The 23,210-nt window shown below is 46.8% G+C and overlaps 1 protein-coding gene across 1 annotated transcript; it reads left to right on the forward strand.

Annotated features, from left to right (window-relative positions):
• The first annotated feature begins 1,949 nt into the window (after positions 1-1,949).
• LOC115141043 (SWI/SNF complex subunit SMARCC1-like) lies at positions 1,950-23,166 on the forward strand. The gene is given in 27 exon segments (XM_029679621.2): positions 1,950-2,184; positions 3,281-3,400; positions 3,649-3,734; positions 4,102-4,276; positions 4,381-4,450; positions 7,961-8,030; positions 8,137-8,212; positions 8,365-8,490; positions 8,749-8,867; positions 9,016-9,146; positions 9,633-9,692; positions 9,829-9,866; positions 10,602-10,723; positions 10,829-10,900; positions 11,085-11,198; positions 11,454-11,479; positions 11,482-11,606; positions 11,903-12,073; positions 12,155-12,413; positions 12,756-12,917; positions 14,151-14,200; positions 17,683-17,824; positions 17,928-18,100; positions 18,490-18,624; positions 20,873-21,125; positions 21,320-21,436; positions 21,538-23,166. Coding segments are annotated over 27 exon segments (3,270 nt in total). The 5' UTR covers positions 1,950-1,998; the 3' UTR covers positions 21,630-23,166.
• Positions 23,167-23,210: the final 44 nt, after the last annotated feature.

Below are 23,210 nucleotides of genomic sequence, written 5' to 3' on the forward strand. Positions count from 1 at the left end.
CTACTGGCTTCCTGTTGAGGCTAGGGCTGATTTCAAGGTTTTACTGCTAATCTACAAAGCATTACATGAACTTGCTACTACCTATCTCTGCGATTTGGTCCTTCCATACATACCTACATGTACGCTACTGTCACAAGACACAGGCCTCCTTACTGACCCTAGAATTTCTAAGCAAACAGCTGGAGGCAGGGCTTTCTCCTATAGAGCTCAATTTTTATGGAATGGTCTGCCTATCCATGTGAGAGACGCAGATTTGGTCTCAACCTTTTAGTCTTTACTGAAGACTGCTCTCTTCAGTAGGTCCTATGATGGAGTGTTTTCTGGCCCAGGGATGCGAAGGTGAACCGCACGTCTCTGCCTGGCCGGCTCCCCTCTCTCCACTGGGATTCTCTGCCTCTGACCCTATTACGGGGGCTGAGTCACTGGATTACTAGTGCTCTCCCATGCCGCCCCTAGGACGTCACGTCGTGCCAGGCTTTTTTCGCTATACTTGACTTGAGTAGGTTGAGTCACTGACATGATCTTCCTGTCCGGTTTTGCGCTCCCTTGGGCTCAGGCGGTGGGGAAGATCTTCGTGGGCTATACTCAGCCTTGTCTGAGGGTAGTAAGTTGGTAGTCTGTTGATATCCCTCTAGTAGTGTGGACGCTGTGCTTTGGAAAAGTGGGTGGGGTTATATCCTGCCTGGTTTTAACAGCTTTCTTATTATAAAAATGTAGAATGGTCTTAATGTACTGCTCAAGTTCTTTATAGAAAACACGGAAGAGTGTTTTTTAATAGTGAATTTACATTTCTGAATATTAAATTTAGCTATTAGCACTATTACATTTATGAGGTACATTTTTTTTCCTTCATCCATTTTATAGTTAAGGAAACTGAGCAGCACATTCTCCCATAAAAAACAAAAGTCATCAAGAATATTAATAATTATAAAACTACGAATATCTTTCCATAATTTCTTTACATGTAGACAATGCCAAAATAAATGCAAAACTATTTCTGGATGTTCAGCACAAAAAGTACAGTTAATGTTAGTCTTTTTTGAGTTTCTTCAGGTAATCATTCTGAAAGAGATCTCTTTGACCTTGTTAACAAATAGATATTTGTGTGGTAATAACCATACTTTTTCCCAACAGATATTATTGACAAATGTATTCCAGTAAGTTGTGACATAAGGAACGGATACAATATCCATTTGAAATAAAGGATGTACAGATCTGTTGTTCTGAGGGAGCAAGGAGAGACAAATATTTCCTATTGGAGAGTCTACTGTATTAAGAGAAGAAGATGAGGTCTGGTTACACCTCTAAACATGAGTTTCAGATGGAATAGCATCAAAGACTAAGGCGAACTCTCTAGGTGTAACAGTGATATTATAACGAGATAAAAGAAATCCTCATAATTCAGTAACAATCCTTCTGCAATAAAAAGTTGACTCACAGCAGGATATGATTATTAAACCAGTTCTTAAAAAATCTAGACTTGTTTCTATACAAAATATCCTTATTGTTCGAAATGAAATATCTATGTGGGGAAAAACTGTTTTTATAATTAACGACCACACTAAAAATACATGTCTATGAAAAGCAGATAATTTTGTAGGAATCTTATCAATGTTGTAGTTACAATGTAACATAAAATTTTGGCCACCAAAACCGGAGAAAATATAATGACGGATGAAATTCCAAATTTAAGTTGGATTCTTTAAGAAATGTTTAGCCCAATTTATCTTCAAAGTAATATTCAAAGTAGGAAAAAAAAAAAATGGAGACCACTATATTCTTATGTGTTCATAACGACAGATTTCCTAATATAATGTGTACGACTTTTCCAACCCTGACCTTCACACTGACCCTTCCCAAATGAACCCTCTTTATCGCGAGATTCAACAACTTTGTGTTATTTACAAATCTGCGCATGCGCATTTTTTTAAATTCGAAAACCTGCTTGGTGAGTGACGCGGTTGAGTAGAGAAACAGCAGCGGACAGGACAAGAAGCAATGGCGACAGCGGCAACTGCAGCGGGTGGAACGGGTTCAGGGGGACCAGCAGCCGGCCCTATAGGCGTCGGTACTGCGGTGGGCCGTAAAAAGGATGGAGGTCCTTCCTCGAAATACTGGGAGAGCGCAGAAACGGTCTCTCAGATCGATTCGGTGCGCCAATGGATCGGGAAACACTACAAAAAGGTTAGCGAGTGCTGGTTTTAACCTCCATTTGATTTCTAACATCAAGGCACGCGTCTCTAGCACAATGGATGTGCTATCTAGATATATCTTTCAAGCTATCGCTCCTATTAGGTACTTGTGGCGAACTAGATATATAGATAGTTTCATGCATCTAAAGAAGCCTATCACAACATTACCCAACTAACGTCACATGAACATTGCATGTCAAGAGATTACTAGGCTAACTAACGTTAGCTGCTAACTGAACAGCCTTAGCGTACTGTCCGTTTTGTTTTGTTACACGGCCAACACATTAGCAGAAGAGTTGTCTGTTTGTGTAAGCTACCCATCTGGGGTAGCAAGGTAGCTAACGTAATTACAGTTGTTTTCATCTGACTATCTGAGCGTAGCTGGCTAGCTAACGTTGCGAAAACTAGCTTCGGTAGGTAAGATAACTAAATTAGCATGTTTTGAAACGGTATCATAGATGTAAACATTGAGGTCATCCGGTAAGGCACGGGACTTGATGTAACTAACGTTAGTTAGCTACGTTAACGGTTGGTAACATTGTGATTGGGCAGATAATAGCAAACGGATCATTGGGCCATTAATGTCTTACATTTATGTCTAGCTGAATCGTCTTGATGGGAAACTTCGACTACCTCGTACTGAACTACTTTGCGCTCGGAGACCAATGTGTTCCACACATAACTAAGCAAAGGATGCCTTTGTTGACAGCAGCAAACCATCAAAACATCTCCGCGCGGTCATGTATTTCCGAAAACAACTTTATTGAAAAGAAGTAGCTAGCTACTATAAACTATTTTCTACTTTATTGATTTTCTTGAAACCAGGAAGACCCTTTTCAGTGACCAGTGAAGGGGCTTCACTGAAAGAAAAGGTGATGTCAAATCACCCTCATATACCTAAGAAAGGCTGCTGTTTTGGTCTTATAATATGTGCTATCTACTCATGAGATCTTGTGTGTGCCTGCATTGGCCATGTGCTTGTCTGACTATGTAGCCTAACACTTCTGTGGTCTCACAATATTCAATCCCTCCTTTGTCACACATGAGTGTGCCGCCCTGACTAACACAGTGGCCTTGTGGTGTCTCAGTATGTCCAGGCAGACTCTCCCTCCAATAAGTCCCTGGCAGGGCTGGTGGTGCAGCTGCTTCAGTTCCAGGAAGATGCTTTCGGGCGGAGGGTCAACAACCCTGCCCTCACCAAGTTACCTGTGAGTATCTCCTCCACACACATCTTTACACCTGACCAGGTTGGGACAGGAAACGGGAACCACACACACAGTGAAATTTAAATGATTCCAATACCTTTTTTGGGCAAGGGAAGAATGTGCTATAGAGGGTTGGAGTTCTTCCCGATCACTTCTGCACATTTTGTGTCACAGTAGTTTGCCCTGTCTTTATCTATCTGAGCCAGCTTGTGGGAACGTCCCTCACATTTTCTTCTGTATTGCCTCATCAGACCAAGAGCTTCCTGGACTTCAAGGCAGGGGGTGCTCTGTGTCACATCCTGGGCTCTACCTACAAGTTCAAGAGCGAGCAGGGCTGGTGAGTAGGGTCTTGATTGAATACTTAAAAAATGCATCATTCAGGCCTCCCGGGTGGCGCAATGGTCTAAAAGCACTGCATCGCAGTGCTAGCTGTGCCACCAGAAATTCTGGGTTCGAGTCCAGGCTCTGTCACAGCCGGCAGCGAAAAGGGGGGGTAATTAAAAAAATAAATAATAAATGCATCGTTCCCACCTTGGACCAAGAGCACTTATATGATTTGTAGAATGAATAGTTGAAATGTTCTTTCTCCTATGGAATCACATAGAAGGTAGTGGTTGCTTCAAGAGAGGGAGGGGAAATAAGATGCCCTGTTGAGTTGACACTGTAAGTAACAAAAACATGTTCTATCCCTCCTATCTGTGCAGGCGTAGGTTTGACCTGCAGAACCCCTCCAGGATGGACAGGAATGTAGAGATGTTCTTGAATGTAGAGAAAACCCTAGTTCAGAATAACTGCCTGACTCGACCAACCGTATTCCTGGTGCATGACATGGAGCAGAAGCAGGCCAATAAGCTGAAGGACATCATCAAGAGACACCAGGTAAGACACGCCCACCCAAATCACACCAACCAATGGTAGGATTGTGTCACCACTCGCCAGACATTCAAATGGCATCGTAAGCCATTCCTAACTCTTTCCTTTAGGGCTCCATCAGTGAGGACAAGTCTAAGGCCACCCATCATATCTACCCCTCTCCAACCCAGCAGGAGGATGGTAAGTGATGTGCTCTACTGAGAAAGGCCTTGCGAAAGTATTCGGCCCCCTTGAACTTTGCGACCTTTTGCCACATTTCAGGCTTCAAACATAAATATATAAAACTGTATTTTTTGTGAAGAATCAACAACAAGTGGGACACAATCATGAAGTGGAACGACATTTATTGGATATTTCAAACTTTTTTAACAAATCAAAAACTGAAGAATTGGGCGTGCAAAATGATTCAGCCCCCTTAAGTTAATACTTTGTAGCGCCACCTTTTGCTGCGATTACAGCTGTAAGTCGCTTGGGGTATGTCTCTATCAGTTTTGCACATCGAGAAATTTTTTCCCATTCCTCCTTGCAAAACAGCTCGAGCTCAGTGAGGTTGGATGGATAGCATTTGTGAACAGCAGTTTTCAGTTCTTTCCACAGATTCTCGATTGGATTCAGGTCTGGACTTTGACTTGGCCATTCTAACACCTGGATATGTTTATTTTTGAACCATTCCATTGTAGATTTTGCTTTATGTTTTGGATCATTGTCTTGTTGGAAGACAAATCTCCGTCCCAGTCTCAGGTCTTTTGCAGACTCAATTTTAACCATCTTCCCTGTCCCTGCTGAAGAAAAGCAGGCCCAAACCATGATGCTGCCACCACCATGTTTGATGGTGGGGATGGTGTGTTCAGGGTGATGAGCTGTGTTGCTTTTACGCCAAACATAACATTTTGCATTGTTGCCAAAAAGTTCAATTTTGGTTTCATCTGACCAGAGCACCTTCTTCCACATGTTTGGTGTGTCTCCCAGGTGGCTTGTGGCAAACTTTAAATGACACTTTTTATGGATATCTTTAAGAAATGGCTTTCTTCTTGCCACTCTTCCATAAAGGCCAGATTTGTGCAATATACGACTGATTGTTGTCCTATGGACAGAGTCTCCCACCTCAGCTGTAGATCTCTGCAGTTCATCCAGAGTGATCATGGGCCTCTTGGCTGCATCTCTGATCAGTCTTCTCCTTGTATGAGTTGAAAGTTTAGAGGGACGGCCAGGTCTTGGTAGATTTGCAGTGGTCTGATACTCCTTCCATTTCAATATTATCGCTTGCACAGTGCTCCTTGGGATGTTTAAAGCTTGGGAAATCTTTTTGTATCCAAATCCGGCTTTATACTTCTTCACAACAGTATCTCGGACCTGCCTGGTGTGTTCCTTGTTCTTCATGATGCTCTCTGCGCTTTTAACGGACCTCTGAGACTATCACAGTGCAGGTGCATTTATACGGAGACTTGATTTCACACAGGTGGATTGTATTTATCATCATTAGTCATTTAGATCAACATTGGATCATTCAGAGATCCTCACTGAACTTCTGGAGAGAGTTTGCTGCACTGAAAGTAAAGGGGCTGAATAATTTTGCACGCCCAATTTTTCAGTTTTTGATTTGTTAAAAAAGTTTGAAATATCCAATAAATGTCGTTCCACTTCATGATTGTGTCCCACTTGTTGTTGATTCTTCACAAAAAAATACAGTTTTATATCTTTATGTTTGAAGCCTGAAATGTGGCAAAAGGTCGCAAAGTTCAAGGGGGCCGAATACTTTCGCAAGGCACTGTATATATCATCTGCTTTGTTGCTTGATCCCATGAGGCTCAGTTGGTAGAGCATGGCGCTTGCAACGGCAGGGTTGTGGGCTCAATTCCCACGGGGGACCAGTGCAGAGAACTCGGGATAAGTGCATCTGCTAAATTACTCAAATTAAAAAATATATGTATACACTGCTCAAAAAAATAAAGGGAACACTTAAACAACACAATGTAACTCCAAGTCAATCACACTTCTGTGAAATCAAACTGTCCACTTTGGAAGCAACACTGATTGACAATACATTTCACATGCTGTTGTGCAAATGGAATAGACAACAGGTGGAAATTATAGCCAATTACCAAGACACCCCCAATAAAGGAGTGGTTCTGCAGGTGGTGACCACAGACCACTTCTCAGTTCCTATGCTTCCTGGCCGATGTTTTGGCCACTTTTGAATGCTGGCGGTGCTTTCACTCTAGTTGTAGCATGAGACGGAGTCTACAACCCACACAAGTGGCTCAGGTAGTGCAGCTCATCCAGGATGGCACATCAATGCGAGCTGTGGCAAGAAGTTGTCTGTCAGCGTAGTGTCCAGAGCATGGAGACAGGCCAGTACATCAGGAGACGTGGAGGAGGCCATAGGAGAGCAACAACCCAGCAGCAGGACCGCTACCTCCGCCTTTGTGCAAGGAGGGGCACTGCCAGAGCCCTGCAAAATGACCTCCAGCAGGCCACAAATGTGCATGTGTCTGCTCAAACGGTCAGAAACAGACTCCATGAGGGTGGTATGAGGGCCCGACGTCCACAGGTGGGGGTTGTGCTAACAGCCCAACACCGTGCAGGACGTTTGGCATTTGCCAGAGAAGGCCAAGATTGACAAATTCGCCACTGGCGCCCTGTGCTCTTCACAGATGAAAGCAGGTTCACGCTGAGCACATGTGACAGAGTCTAGAGACGCCGTGGAGAACGTTTTGCTGCCTGCAACATCCTCCAGCAGGACCGGTTTGGCGGTGGGTCAGTCATGGTGTGGGGTGGCATTTATTTGGGGGGCCGCACAGCCCTCCATGTGCTCGCCAGAGGTAGCCTGACTGCCATTAGGTACCGAGATGAGATCCTCAGACCCCTTGTGAGACCATATGCTGGTGCGGTTGGCCCTGGGTTCCTCCTAATGCAAGACAATGCTAGACCTCATGTGGCTGGAGTATGTCAGCAGGTCCTGCAAGAGGAAGGCATTGATGCTATGGACTGGCCCGCCCGTTCCCCAGACCTGAATCCAATTGAGCACATCTGGGACATCATGTCTCGCTCAATCCACCAACGCCACGTTGCACCACAGACTGTCCAGGAGTTGGCGGATGCTTTAGTCCAGGTCTGGGAGGAGATCCCTCAGGAGACCATCCGCCATCTCATCAGGAGCATGCCCAGGTGTTGTAGGGAGGTCATACAGGCACGTGGAGGCCACACACACTACTGAGCTTCATTTTGACTTGTTTTAAGGACATTACATCAAAGTTGGATCAGCCTGTAGTGTGGTTTTCCACTTTAATTTTGAGTGTGACTCCAAATCCAGACATCCATGGGTTGATACATTTGATTTCCATTGATCATTTTTGTGTGATTTTGTTGTCAGCACATTCAACTATGTAAAGAAAAAAGTATTTAATAAGAATATTTAATTAATTCAGATCTAGGATGTGTTATTTTAGTGTTCCCTTTATTTTTTTGAGCATATATATATTATATACTGGTATAGGCGGGGTTGTACTGTAGTCTTTGAATCTAATTCCTTATGGTCACGTTACTGAGGCTTACTCTACTCTCATCACATTTCAAAGAAAGTGATGTGTGTGTATACAGTAATATACTGTTATTAATACAGCAGTCGGTATGCATTACTTGAGGATGTGTGTGTATATGCTGATAGCAAGCTGTGTGTTTGTCTTGCAGAGGAGTGGCTGCGTCCGGTCATGCGTAAGGACAAGCAGGTGCTGGTACACTGGGGCATGTACCCAGACAGGTGAGAGACTGGCACCGTTCAGCTTTGCTGGTCCACTCTGTCCTCTTACACGTCCACCCACTGTGACCTGTTACTGACCTTTAACCCCTCTTCTCTGTGTGGTCAGTTATGACACCTGGGTGTCCACCAGCGATGTGGAAGGGGATGTGGAGGACCCACCCTTCTCTGAGAAGCCCTGGAAGGTGAGGATCGAGCATCCTGTCATGTTTTAATGTTTTTTATTTATATATATGCGCCAAATGAACCCCTGCCTCCAGCCTGAATAGTACTAGCAGACAACACCACCCTTGAGTAGTGGATTAGCTTCGACTCCTCTCCCCCTCTCCTCTCCCAGGTGCATGCCAAGTGGGTCCTGGACACAGACGCCTTCAACGAGTGGATGAATGAGGAAGACTATGAGGTGGACGAGAACAAGAAGACTGTGAGCTTCCGCCAGAGGATCTTCCCAAAGGAGGAGGAGGTAGGCCAAACTCTTGAGGTGTGTGTTATGGATTCTTAGGAAGTGTGTGTCTCGGTGAGTTGCTGCACCACAGGGCTCTGCACGGTGGATTGTTGTCTTGTTCTTGTCTGTCTCGTGTCACCCATCCTTTCAAGCTCTCCTCTCCTCACCACCACATCCTCCCTCTTCTCCTCCTCCCCCGCTCCCCTCTGTGTGAGACTGTTCCATCTTCTCATTCTCTCTCTCTCTCATCTGGCCATCCCTCGTGGTTCTGATCAGTCTTCCCGTACACCCGATCGTAAGGAGCGCAAGGCCAACGCCGCCGGGAAGAAGAGGAGGCGCTCGCCATCTCCCCCGACCACCCCAGCCGAGTCTCGCAAGAAGGGTGGCAAGAAGGGGTGAGTCCCCCAATAACTACAGATCTAGGACAAGCTTAACCTTCTCAAATCATAACCTTAGCCATTGGGGAGAAAAACACTAAACTGACCCTGGATCGGTGTCTTGGGCAAACTTCACTGACCTTTTGACCTCTTCTCCTGTCCCCAGGAATCCTGGGTCTCACTGGAAGCGTCGTGGCCACCGTGGCGAGGAGGAGGAGGAGGAAGAGGACCTGACCAAGGACATGGAGGACCCCTCGCCTGTTCCCAGCATGGAGGAGGTCACTTTGCCCAAGAACGGTCAGTTGATTGTCCAACTCATCTCTCTTGTCTCCCTCTCCCACATCTGCTCTCCTCCCTCTCGATCCTTCACTCTGTCCTCTTTCTCACCCCTACCTCCCCGTGGTCCCCTCCGTCCTCCTTCATTGGCTCAGTCACTCTAAATCACATGTTGTAAATCTCCCATTCTTTCTCATGGTCCTGTTTCTTTCTCTCAGTACATCCATCTTATGCTTGTCACCATGTTGACTTGCAGTTTATTCCTCTCTGTAGTAACTGCAGTTTGTTCCTCTCTGAGTTAGAAAATAACTAATTGTTACACATGTACACTCTGTCCTTGCCAAGATGGGGGGGGGGGGGGGCTTTCTTCAGTGGTGCATTGAATGGAGTGCTATTCGAAAAGAGAGCTTACAAGAGAAGAGAGCCTTTGGCTACTGTCAGTATATTTCACCCGTACCATACGCTCTGGCTATTCTTCAGCCTATTTTTCTTCTTCCCTGTCTTCAGTGAACCCTAAGAAAGATAGCGAGAACACCCCAGTGAAGGGAGGGGCAGTGGCTGACTTGGGTAAGTGTGTGTGTGTGCAGAACTATTTCAGTGTTTAAGTATATACCTGTCTCAGTACTAAACTGTCAATCACCGAGATGTATTGAGTCAAGCAATGGATAGAGTGATGTCATAACGTCCCCTCTCGGTCTTCCAGATGATCTGGAGGATGACTCTGTGGTCTCCGGAGGCAAGGTAACACCTGTTTTTTCTTAACCTTTAATGATTGCCTCTAAATGCGGTCTCTTTTCTATCTTCATTGTAAACTGTTCCCTATTCATCCACAACCATAGTCGTCATTGATAGATCTAGGATCAGATGATCCTAACCCCCACTTCTTAGCATATCCAGAAGAGGGATGGAAAAATATCTGGCCTGGTGTCAGTGTTTAGAAGCAATATCTACCCATTTGTAGATTTGGGCCCGGTTTCCCGAAAGAGATGGAACTTAGGCCTGGTAGTGCTGGTCTCGGATCAGATTTCTCCATTAAAATCTTTCCTTATAATTATTTCACAATACTGATGATGGATCAGCTCCTATTACCACCTACGGCTGCAAATATTGAGTCCACTTATTATAATGCTTATCCAATGACAATGCACTAAGTCACCAATTTGGCACATCGTTAGGCTACACACCATGAAATATATTGAAGCAAATTAGACGGTAGCCTACGAGTAGCAAAATATAACTCAGTTGGGTTTTTATGTCGCTTGTTTGTGTCCATCGCAGAGATATTGGCAACTTTTGTATTTGTAGTCAACTTTGTTCTGAAGTTATCGGCGGTCACATAGACCCACATGGTTTATCAGTCTATGTTTAGCGGAGGTCTAGAAGTGATGCGGGAGGGCAAATAAAGCCAAAATTCTGCTCTCCTTGCTTGCCTATGTTGACCTGATCTCATCTGTGTGACTCTGTCTCCCCCTGTAGGAGGAGGAGGAGCAGGGCAAGGCCGAGGTCAACCGCCTCATCGACTCCAGCGAGGACAACGTGACCGAGCAGACCCACCACATCATCATCCCCAGCTACGCCGCCTGGTTCGACTACAACTGGTGAGGATGGCCCACTTTTCTTAGTGTGTGGGTAGTGTCTTGGGTGGGGGGTGTTGGGCTGTATTTTATGTTTGTGTCTGCGTTTATCCCCCCCATCCCTTTCAGTATCCACGAGATTGAGAGGCGTGCACTGCCAGAGTTCTTCAACGGCAAGAACAAGTCCAAGTCCCCAGAAATGTGAGTCCGCAAAGAACACTGCCCCACACACAACTCACTCAACCCATTAAAGAACCGCAGACGCACGCTTTCACTAATAATTTTTCGTTGTACACACACACACACATTTTTGTCTAACACATTATGTCCTTATTTGTTCTGACGATTCAGTGGTTTGTTTGTCAAATGTGTTTGTCCCTGTCAGATACCTGGCCTACCGTAACTTCATGATCGACACGTACCGGCTCAACCCCCAGGAGTACCTGACCTCCACCTCCTGCCGCAGGAACCTAACCGGAGACGTGTGTGCCGTCATGAGGTGAAGGGTCATGGGGTCAACATGAAATGGATTCCTTAGGGCAGAAGCTAGGTCATTGTTTGTCAGGGCACACCGTATGCAAAACGCTTTGTAATATGCGTTTCTTTAAAAATATGACTAGTTTAGGTTGTTCCTTATTGCTCCAGTCAGATTCTTTCTGTTTGGTGCCTAATGAATAAGACCCAGGTTTAGTTGGACTGTTTTGTCTTGAGTAATGATTGTGGAGTATATTCTTTGCATGTATCTAACTACTAGGGTGCATGCGTTCCTGGAGCAGTGGGGCTGGTGAACTACCAGGTGGATGCTGAGAGCCGGCCCCTCCCCATGGGCCCCCCGCCCACCCCCCACTTCAACGTGCTGGCTGACACCCCCTCTGGCCTGACGCCGATGCACCACCGCCCCCCACAGGTTAGAAAACTACATGGAGCTTTGGCCACATTGCTTTCACCTATCCAGTCCTTTCAGGTCATTGGATACTGAGGGAGTAGGGGCTAAGGGAAGGGTCTTTAAACCCAAGCCTGTTAGTGCCGATAGCGAATTATATCCAAATACACATACAGGTGTTGTGTGTCTGTAGCCATTGGTTTTTGATGATTTAATGGGTCACAAATGTTGAGTGATTTGTGTGAGAGTGTTCACTGCATCCTCTGACCACAGTGTAATTCCTTTCAACCTCCTCCCCTGTCTCTCCTCCGTCCTTCTAGATCCCCTCCGGCCAGCAGATGATCAACTTCCCAGAGAAGGGCAAAGACAAGCCCTCTGACATGCAGAACTTTGGCTTGCGTAACGACCTCTACTCCAAGAAGAACCCCAAGAGTAAAGGAACCAGCGGCGGCCGGGAGTGGACCGAGCAGGAGACTCTGCTCCTATTGGAGGTACGTCAGTCACAACAGACGTCATCTAAAACCTACCAGCCTATCAGAGCCCTTCTCATTCCTCTATCTCCTCCCTACCAGGCTCTGGAGATGTACAAGGACGACTGGAACAAGGTGTCGGAGCACGTGGGCTCGCGCACCCAGGACGAGTGTATCCTGCACTTCCTGCGTCTGCCCATTGAGGACCCCTACCTGGAGAACTCTGAGTCGTCCCTGGGCCCCCTGGCCTACCAGCCCGTACCCTTCAGCCAGTCAGGCAACCCTGTCATGAGCACCGTGGCCTTCCTGGCCTCCGTGGTGGATCCCCGTGTGGCCTCTGCCGCTGCCAAGGCAGCCCTGGGTACGTGTTGTGGGGACTGGGTACGTGTTGCGGGGACTGGGTACGTGTTGCGGGGACTGGGTACGTGTTGCGGGGACTGGGTACGTGTTGCGGGGACTGGGTACGTGTTGCGGGGACTGGGTACGTGGGTCATTTGCAAGGGTGTTTTATCACAATGTGTTTATTAACAAAATAAAATGTGTTTTCATTTGTATGTAATATCACGCTGCATGTAGTGTGTCGTAATGGTATGGTTGTGTGTGTGTGTAATATCGCTGTGTGTTTGAACATATCTGTGTGTGTGGAGGGACTCTCACAAGGTGTGAGTCTGTAGCTAAGCACAGTGTCTCCCTCTCTCTCCAGAGGAGTTTAGCCGTGTGCGTGAGGAGGTGCCAGCAGAGCTGGTGGAGGCCCATGTGAAGAAGGTGCAGGAGGCGGCCCGCAGCACGGGCAAGGTAGACCCCGCCTATGGCCTGGAGAGCAGCGGCATCGCAGGAACTGCCCCCGAGGAGCCCGAGAAGACCGGTAACACACACACTCGGAACAGAACACATGCATTCAGATATACATACACACACTGTCGCACATTAGCGAAGGTAGATTAAAAAAATACTCTTGAGCGTACTCAAACTATCACGGTTGGTTGTACCTGCACCAAAACTCCCATATTATTCCTTCATAGCTCATTCGCCATCTTTTTAAATAGGGAGCCAATTTGATAGTAGCACTTTTATTTCCATGACTGGTCAAAGCTTGTTTTCTCATGGCTCTCTTGTCCCTCTGCAGAAGACATATGGTGAGCGATATGTTTGGAACATCTCAATAAAGTCACAGTATCAAATAGCAATACATATAGAATTGTGTAAACACACAGGCCTTCATATAAACATACAGAAACATACTCATGCATGCAATACTCACTCACACAAAATACTCACCCAGATACACACCCCCACATCTAGATGGAGTACTGAGTGTTACCAGTGGAGGGCAGCAAATAGCCAAGACACACACAGACCACAGCTAACAGGTTAGGGCGAGGCTGCTAGTAGCCAGCTGTCCGCAGGTCACCTAGACCTTATTCCTACCTCCTGTGTGTGTGTGTGTGTGTGTGTGTGTGTGTGTGCGCTCGCGTGGGTAAACCCAGATGTGTATTCTCACCAGAACATTTTGAGGTGCCAGCTGAAATCTAGATGGCCAATGGGGGGGCAACATAGAGGTTTCTTCAGAGTGTGTTATATGTCTGTGCCCGGCTGTCGTGGTGTCCAGTGGATTAGAATGGCAGATGGGGCGTGGGGGAAGGGGTTGAAACTGGGTCAACACACTATGCCATGTGCCACGGCCTCAATGCCTGGTACACACACAGCAATCGCTCAATCGGCAATTACACATGAATAAATGCATGTTACACATACATGCATCAACAACCAATAAATGGCCTAAATGCATTCAATACCCTCCACCAAAGCAGTCTACCATCTCTCATACAGGTCAATAATCGCATAGTAAAAAATGTGCCCAAATGCACATGCGTGCATGCTTTTTCAAACACACATTCATGCACTCTCACTCCACATCGACTCGTTCTCTTCCACGTTTGCAGACACACACACTGTCATTCCTAACCACAATAATGTCTGAGTCATGGCGAGCGTCTACTTATGATGCATAATCTGTTTGATGATTTTCTCTGAGAAATGTCTTGTTCTTTGTCTAGCCCTCTACTCTAAGCCCCTCCTTCTCTCTCTATCACTGTAGAGCCAGCAGAGACCGAGAAGGTGGACACCGACTCCCAGCAGCCTGACAAGGTGAGAAAGCCCAGGGGCGAGAGAGGTCTTTAGCATAGTTTATTAATTCGACCATAAAAAAATACAGCTCACATAAAACTTGAAAAAGCCATATAAACTCAGCAACAACAAAAAAACGTCCTCTCAGTCAACTGCTTTTATTTTCAGCAAACTTAACGTGTAAATATTTGTATGAACAGAAGATTCAACAACTGAGACATAAACTGAACAATTTCCACAGACATGTGACTAACAGAAAGGGAATAATGTGTCAATGAACAAAGGGGGGGTCAAAATCAAAAGTAAAAGTCAGTATCTGGTGTGGCCACCAGCTGCATTAAGTACTGCAGTGCATCTCCTCATGGACTGCACCAGATTTGCCAGTTCCCGGACATTTCTGGGGGGAATGGACCTAGCCCTCACCCTCCGATCGAACAGGTCCCAGACGTGCTCAATGGGATTGACATCTGGGCTCTCCGCTGGCCATGGCAGAACACTGACATTCCTGTCTTGCAGGAAATCACTCACATAATGAGCAGTATGGCTAGTGGCACTGTTAGGATGAGCCTGCAATAAGGGTACCACATGAGGGAGGAGGATGTCTTCCCTGTAACGCACAGCGCTGAGATTGCCTGCAATGACCGCATGCTCAGTCCAATGATGTTGTGACACATCGCCCCAGACCATGACGGACCCTCCACCTCCAAATCGATCCCGCTCCAGAGTACAGGGCTCGGTGTAATGCTCATTCCTTCGACGATAAACTCGAATCCGACCATCGCCGCGACTCGTCAGTGAAGAGCATTTTTTGCCAGTCCTGTCTGGTCCAGCGACGGTGGGTTTGTGCCCATAGGCAACGTTGTTGCAGGTGATGTCTGGTGAGGACCTGCCTTACAACAGGCCTACAAGCCCTCAGTCCAGCATCTCTCGGCCTATTGCGGACAGTCTTGAGCACTGATGGAGGGATTGTGTGTTCCTGGTGTAACTCAGGCAGTCCTAAGTTTTCATAACTGTGACCTTAATTGCCTACTGTCTGTAAACTGTTACTGTCTTAACAACTGTTCCACAGAAGCATGTTCATTAATTGTTTATGGTTCATTGAACAACCATGGGAAACAGTGTTTAAACACTTTACAATGAAGATCTGTGAAGTTAATTGGATTTCTCCGAATTATCTTTGAAAGACACAGTCCTGAAAAAGATATGTTTCTTTTTTTTGCCGAGTTTATGTACATGAGTAAAATCATGGAGGATAACACACAAAGTCTGGGACTTATTTCCATTGTGGTCCTCTTGAAACCAGATGGCAAGGCAAAATCGAACACGTTTGGACACCGTATGACAGCGAGATAATAAAACAGAAGAACAACATCCATGTCGTTGCAGTTACATCGTAGGATACATTCATATGTTTACCGAAGACGTCAAACAGTTTTTAACTTAATTTTTTTTAAAGCTGGCAGTCGTACAGTCTGCCCCTCCATTTACGACTCTCCTTCCATCTTTCGCTTACTCTATTCTTCTCTCTCCATCCATCCACCCTATCTGTCTGTGTTTAGGAAGGCCACGGGGCAAATGTAACGCCACAGATAGCATTAGCAGGAGTCAGCCATGCATCAGTGACCACTGTAGAGGCTGAAATGTTCATTAACCTTCATTAGCCATCGCCTATCCACACCGGTTCTAGTCCTGATGGCTTTACTGCAGGCTTATTGAAATGAAGGGCATTAGCTTTGACCCTCGTTCGGTTTTGCATATTTTTCTCCTTGGGTAATTGAGAGCTGTCTGGCAATAGTCTTCAGTGTGGTATTTCTCAGCTCTATATCATCCTACATTTGTGTTTCTCAGTTCTGTGTGACCTGTATGTACGGTGCATTCGAAAGTATTCAGACCTCTTGACTTCTTCCCTCATTTTGTTACGTTACAGCCTTATTCTAAAATTGAAAAAAAAAAAAATCTTATCAGTTGACACACAATACCCCATAATGACAAAGCAAAAACAAGTTTTTTTTTAAATAATTTTTTCCCAAAAGTATTTTTAAAAAAAAGTTATTTTAATTTTAACATTTACGTAAGTCTTCAGTCCCTTTACTCAATACTTTGTTGAAGCACCTTTGGCAGCGATCAAAGCCTCTGGTCTTCTTGGGTATTATGCTACAAGCTTGGCACACCTGTATTTGAGGAGTCTCTCCCATTCTTCTCTGCAGATCCTCTCAAGCTCTGTCAGGTTGGATGGGGGGTGTCGCTGCTATTTTCAGGTCTCTCCAGAGATGTTCGATCGGGTTCAAGTCGGGGCTCTGGCTGGGCCACTCAAGGACATTCACAAACTTGTCACGAAGCCACTCCTGTGTTGTCTTGGCTGTGTGTTTATGGTCGTTGTCCTTTGGGAAGGCGATTCTTCACCACAGTCTGAGGTCCTGAGCACTCTGGAGCAGGTTTTCATCAAGGATCTCTCTGTACTTTGTGCTGTTAATCTTTGCCTCGATCTTGACTAGTCTCCCAGTCCCTGCCGCTGAAAAACATCCACACAGCATTATTCTGGCACCACCATGCTTCACCGTAGGGATGGTTCCAGGTTTTCTCCAGATGTGATGCTTGGCATTCAAGCCAAAGAGTTCAATCTTGGTTTCATCAGACCACAGAATCTTGTTTCTCATGAGTCCTTTAGGTGACTTTTGTCAAATTCCAAGCTGGCTGTTATGTGCCTTTTACTGAGGAGTGATTTTGTCTGGCCACTCTACCATAAAGGCATGATTGGTGGAGTGCTGCAGAGATGGTTGTCCTTCTGGAACGCTACAGCTCTGTCAGTGACCATCTGGTTCTTGTTCACCTCCCTGACCAAGGGCCTTCTCCCCCGGTTTCTCAGTTTGGCCGCTCGGCCAGCTCTAGGAAGAGTCTTGGTGGTTCCAAACTTCTTCAATTTAAGAATGATGGTGGCCACTGTGTTCTCTGGGACCTTCGATGCTGCAGAAATGTTTTGGTACCCTTCCCCAGATCTGTGCCTCGACACAGTCCTGTCTCGGAGCTCTACGGACAATTCCTTTGACCTCATGGCTTGGTTTTTGCTCTGACATGCACTGTCAACTGTGGGACCTTATATAGACAGGTGTGTGCCTTTCCAAATCATGTCCAATCAATTGAATAAACCACAGGTGGACTCGAATCAAGTTGTAGAAACATCTCAAGGATGATCAATGGAAACACGATGCACCTGGGCTCAATTTCAAGTCTCATAGCAAAAGGTCTGAATACCTATGTAAATAAGGTATTTCTGTTTTTTTATTTTATACATTGGCTAACATTTAGAAAAAACCTGTTTTCGCTTTGTCATTATGGGGTATTGTGTGTAGATTGCGAAGGAATTGTATTATTCATCCATTTTTGAATATGGCTGTAGGGTACTACAATGTGGAAAAAGTCAAGGGGTCTGAATACTTTCCGAAGGCACTGTAAATATAATCAGCTGTGTAACACTTTAGTCTTACCTGTCTCTGTTGTCTCAGGCTGAGTCTAAGGACGAGGCGGAGAAGCCCAGTGAGTCTGCTGAGAAGCTGGCCGAGGGACAGAAGGTGAAGAGCGAGACGGCCGAACCGTCTGAACGGGAGGAGGGAGCGAGTGAGGGAGGAGAGGGCAAGGCTACAGCAGGTAGAGTAGATCTAAGCAGAATATACGTTTTGTATTTGGGTTGTATAAGTCCTGCATCGACTTGAATGATAGTGTTTATTCAATGTTTTCGCAACGTTTTCAGACAAAGACAAGGAGGCGGCCATGGAGACCTCAGAGGAGGACAAAGAGAAGGCGGAGCAGGAAGCGATGGAAGAGGAGGAAGAGGAGAGGAAGAAGTTAGAGCCGGACGGGGGGGAGGGGAACATTGCCACTGCAGCCGCCGCTGCCCTCGCCTCAGCTGCCACCAAGGCCAAGGTTTGCTTCTTCCAGAGGGCCAAGGGGATAGCACTTTGTGTATCGAAACCCGAAACCACACCGCAAGCATAGCGCTGTTTTTCGGAATGCTCTGTTTTTGGCGTTCGAAACCAGAAGTAGCAAACTGAGGCAGATATCGAAAGCGTGAGCCGGCTTTTCGAAATGCATGAAATAGATCCGAAGCCTTAACAGATGCTTCGGCAGCTCCATTCACTCATGCTATGCTTGTGCTGCCGGTGTAGCATCTCATTGATCGGTGTCAGTTTTGCCCACGGCTCAAAAGCTCTTGCGCTACGCTTATACTACCTGGCCAGTCTAGTTTGGCCGTAAGGCGACGCTTTATATTTCTGTTACATCTCTTTCCTCTGTATTGCTCGCTTTTCCTGTAGCACCTGGCGGCAGTGGAGGAGAGGAAGATCAAGTCTCTGGTGGCTCTGCTGGTGGAGACTCAGATGAAGAAGCTGGAGATCAAGCTCAGACACTTTGAGGAGCTGGAGACCATCATGGACCGAGAGAAAGAGGCTGTAAGTAGTGGCCCCGCGGTGGATTGTGGGAATTGTAGTTCAATGGGAGACTGCATGCGGGTTGAAGGTGCTTGTAGTTTCAGATCCCTTTGGGGGTGTTGAAAGGATTGGATATGCATCTGGATTTTAGCGGTATCTATATCAGTTGTCACCCATCCAGGCATTTCAGAGATGTGTGTGAGGGAGAGCCAATGGCAGATGGATAACTTGGCTGAACAAATAGAAGGTTTTGGGAGTGGGCCAAAATATACAACATAAGCAGAGGAAGTGAAGTGTCAATATACAACATTTGCATTAATAATGGGTGGTAATTTTGAGGGGTAGTTGCGGAGTACACAGAGGATAGTAGAGTAAAGAGCATGTAAGCATATGAAGGGAAAGCACTCGGGGAGGGGTCAGGCATCGTTGCTGTGCCCATTTGGATACACATGGTTTAAGAGCAATACAATAAGCTAGTCAACTAACTGCGGGGTGATAGTGGGCCTCTAGTCCAGTGGAAAGTCAGGCTGTGTGTGTGTGTCAGGAGTGTAAAACTCTGTAAAGCGTGGAGCTGCTGTGGACCGCAGCCTAGTTGAGCAGCCTGATAAATAGTGCATGAAAAGGCCAGCCAGTCGTTACATAACCCTCTGGAACAGCACCCAGGCTGCCTCCCTCCTACCGCTACCACAGGCTGTAAACACTGGGTTATACACACACACACACACGCACTGTGTCTCCGTCTTACACACACATATATATACAAACACTAAATCAGGGCACTCCTCACTGTCTTTAGTACTTCATACTCTCCCTCCTTTACAAATGTACTTACACAGGGAATAGACTTCCTCACCTCCTTCCATCTATTTTTCCACATCTCTCCATCCCTGTGTCTCTGTAGGGTTTTGGTAATGGAATTCCCCCCATTGATTCCGTGTCAGAGAGAGTGTTAGTGGTTTATTGCATGCAATCAATCCCTTTATCGACATTTCCAGCCATGGCTCCCTCTCTCCTTCCTGCTTCCAGAGTGGTCCTGTTTCACTGCCCCCTCTGTTCCTCCCCACAGTCTCATTCCATTGCTTTTCCTCTCTCCTTCCTGCTTCCAGAGTGGTCCTGTTTCACTGCCCCCTCTCTTCCTCCCCAGTCTCATTCCATTGCTTTTCCTCTCTCCTTCCTGCTTCCAGAGTTGTCCTGTTTCACTGCCCCCTCTCTTCCTCCCCACAGTCTCATTCCATCGCTTTTCCTCTCTCCTTCCTGCTTCCAGAGTGGTCCTGTTTCACTGCCCCCTCTCTTCCTCCCCACAGTCTCATTCCATCGCTTTTCCTCTCTCCTTCCTGCTTCCAGAGTGGTCCTGTTTCACTGCCCCCTCTCTTCCTCCCCACAGTCTCATTCCATTGCTTTTCCTCTCTCCTTCCTGCTTCCAGAGTGGTCCTGTTTCACTGCCCCCTCTCTTCCTCCCCACAGTCTCATTCCATTGCTTTTCCTCTCTCCTTCCTGCTTCCAGAGTGGTCCTGTTTCACTGCCCCTCTCTTCCTCCCCACAGTCTCATTCCATTGCTTTTCCTCTCTCCTTCCTGCTTCCAGAGTGGTCCTGTTTCACTGCCCCCTCTCTTCCTCCCCACAGTCTCATTCCATCGCTTTTCCTCTCTCCTTCCTGCTTCCAGAGTGGTCCTGTTTCACTGCCCCCTCTCTTCCTCCCCACAGTCTCATTCCATTGCTTTTCCTCTCTCCTTCCTGCTTCCAGAGTGGTCCTGTTTCACTGCCCCCTCTCTTCCTCCCCACAGTCTCATTCCATTGCTTTTCCTCTCTCCTTCCTGCTTCCAGAGTGGTCCTGTTTCACTGCCCCCTCTCTTCCTCCCCACAGTCTCATTCCATTGCTTTTCCTCTCTCCCGCTGTACCGCTCTTCCCTTCTGTCATAATGTCCGCTATCGTGATCAGCTTGTCTTTATGGCTTATACTCTTTTTTTTTTAAAATGATTTCCTTTCTCTTCTTATTCCTCTCCTTCATTCTTTGATTTATCAATCCATGAAATGAATCTGTTTCTGTATCACCACCCTGCTCCATATACCACTGTTGACTTGGTTTATCATCCTCTCTCTGTCCAATGAAATTAGCTTTATTGACATGATTATCTTTTCAAAGTGATACTATGAGTAATGATTATCCTTCTACTTTTGGACAGTGGGCTTTTGAGAAGTGAAGGGGAATGATAATCTTGATTAATAGTATGATAACAGGATGACCCCCCCCCTCCCCCCCCCCATCCAGTTGGAGTTGCAGAGGCAGCAGCTGCTGACGGAGCGCCAGGCCTTCCACATGGAGCAGCTGAAGTATGCTGAGATGAAGGCCCGCCAGCAGATGGAGCAGCAGCAGGCCAACACAGTGGCCCAGGGCCCCGCACCCCACCATGGCCCCCCAGGGCCAGGCATGCACCACGGACCCCCCCACCACGGACCCCCTCCCGCCATGCACTCCGGACCCGGGTTCCACCCCATGGGTCCCCACCACCCGCAACAGACCGGTAAGGACACACACACTGGAGCACACCATTTCTCAGCAAAGAAGCACACAAAGACCCCAAAAGTCCTGGAACTATATCCAAGGGAATAACACCAAATATCAGCTCAGAAACATTAGTCTGTTTTCAAAAACATGTTCCAGCACACTGATTCTGTGATAGGCCAAGAGTCTCACCAAGCCTCTCCTTCTGTTTAGGACCAATGGGAGGGCCCGGTCAACCCATGCCAGGACGCATGATGCCTGGCGGCCCCCCCACTGGCAGCATGCCTCCCATGATGGGTCCCCGCCACCCTGGAGCCCCCAACGGCATGTGTGAGTACACTATCCGTAACCGCCTTCCAGATCCTACTCAGCCAGAAAAGTGTGTGTGTTGGTGTGTCCCATTCTCAAACCAGTGTGTTCTCTGTCCTCAGACCCTGGCCCCTCGCCTGTACAGGCTGATGGTATGCCCCCAGCATCTGTGGGACCTCAAGCGGCAGCCCCAGCACGAGTTGCTGACAGCTAAGATCCCTGCCCCCAAACAAACACACACCAACACACACTCACCCCTTATAAAACCTCAGCTCATTGATGGCCTTGCTACTGGCTGAGTGTTCTCTCAGCTCCAAAAACTCATCCTGGCTTACACACACACATACACACACACCTCCTTTTCAGGGCACAGCGTCAAGGGGTCCTGTGGCTCTGGCCCTCCTAGTAAGAACACTGTGTTCTCCTCAGTCAGTCTGGTGTGGGACAGATCAGATAGGCTCCTCCCAGTCATTTTTAAGAATATATTGTGTGTCCTCTATTTTAAAAGAATATGAAGCTGATATTCCTGGAGGAAATCGGAAAACTCCCACTTTTCCCTCTCACCTTTTTAGAATGACACAGTAGTCTCTTCCTCTCCTTCAGCGCAACACCAACTCCCCCTCTTCCTCCCCCTCCCTCACGTCTTCCCCCAACACAACACCAGGGGGAGCTAGTTGGGTTTGAGGGCTAGTTGATCGTTTAGGGACGTGTGTTGTGTACTGTAATGAATGGGATCATGAAGGTTCCTTCGACACACACAGAGGGGCCAGTAACCCTCCATTCACACACACACACTCACTGAAAATCTACCTCTCCACTTCGCTCTTCTGAAGCTAAAAACACTGTAGTCCAAAGTGTGTGTTCATGTGTTTGTGTGTACGTTGTTGGTGTGTCAGAAGAGCAGAATGTGCGTACAGCTGAGACAGGTGTTTGACTGTCTGCTCGGCTGCTCTGCCCCCCGCCCCTCCTATCACATGGGTCAAACCACCGATCGATGGGGGTGTCCAGAGGGCCCATAACTCATAGCCCCCACCAGCCAGGCATAGCACTGTACTACTCACACACTTAGCTGAACCCTGCTCTAGTACACTGGAGGCTGCTCACACACAGGCCTAATATCCCACTGATGTTCATCCATCCTTTTAGTGAGCTAGATATGGTGATATAGTTGAAGTTAAAAACCATGAGCTCCTCCTCAGTGGTGGAGTGGGCGTCTAGCTGTTCTGGTGCTGATAATGTAGCTGCTAGCGCTACCTCTCTTCATCCATCTTCGTTCATTTCAACACCCCTCTACCCCTTTCTGCTACCTCTGCCTCCTTTCTCTTTGTCTGTCTGCTACCTCTCTAGAACTGCTCTTGCTCTCTGCTAGCTACCTCTCTGCTCTGCGCACCCCTCTGCTACCTCTAGTACCCCTCTCTCATTCGCTGCCCACGTGACTGCTGCGTTACTATTACCCCCCCCCCCCCCCCCTCAGGTAGAATATTACATACACACAGCGTCTCTCGCGCTCTCACACACTTCCTCATTCAAGGTCTTTCCAGTCTGTTATATCACAAATGATGAGAACCCCCTTACATCTTGTATCTTTTTTTGTTTGTTTTATGGTCATGTATTTTTAAGAATAAACTTTGTGTAGATTTCAGTTATCTTTGTTCTTGGAAGTTTGTAGCATTTTTTTTTTTATTGTTTCTTCAGGTCTGTTGGTACTTGGACCTGGACAATGTCTAATAAATTGTTTTTGTATTAAGTGATGCCTGTTTTCAGTACATTTTATTCTGAACAAAATGTTGGATTT

Source organism: Oncorhynchus nerka, linkage group LG14 (assembly GCF_034236695.1).
Source record: "Oncorhynchus nerka isolate Pitt River linkage group LG14, Oner_Uvic_2.0, whole genome shotgun sequence".
Taxonomy (NCBI): domain Eukaryota; kingdom Metazoa; phylum Chordata; class Actinopteri; order Salmoniformes; family Salmonidae; genus Oncorhynchus; species Oncorhynchus nerka.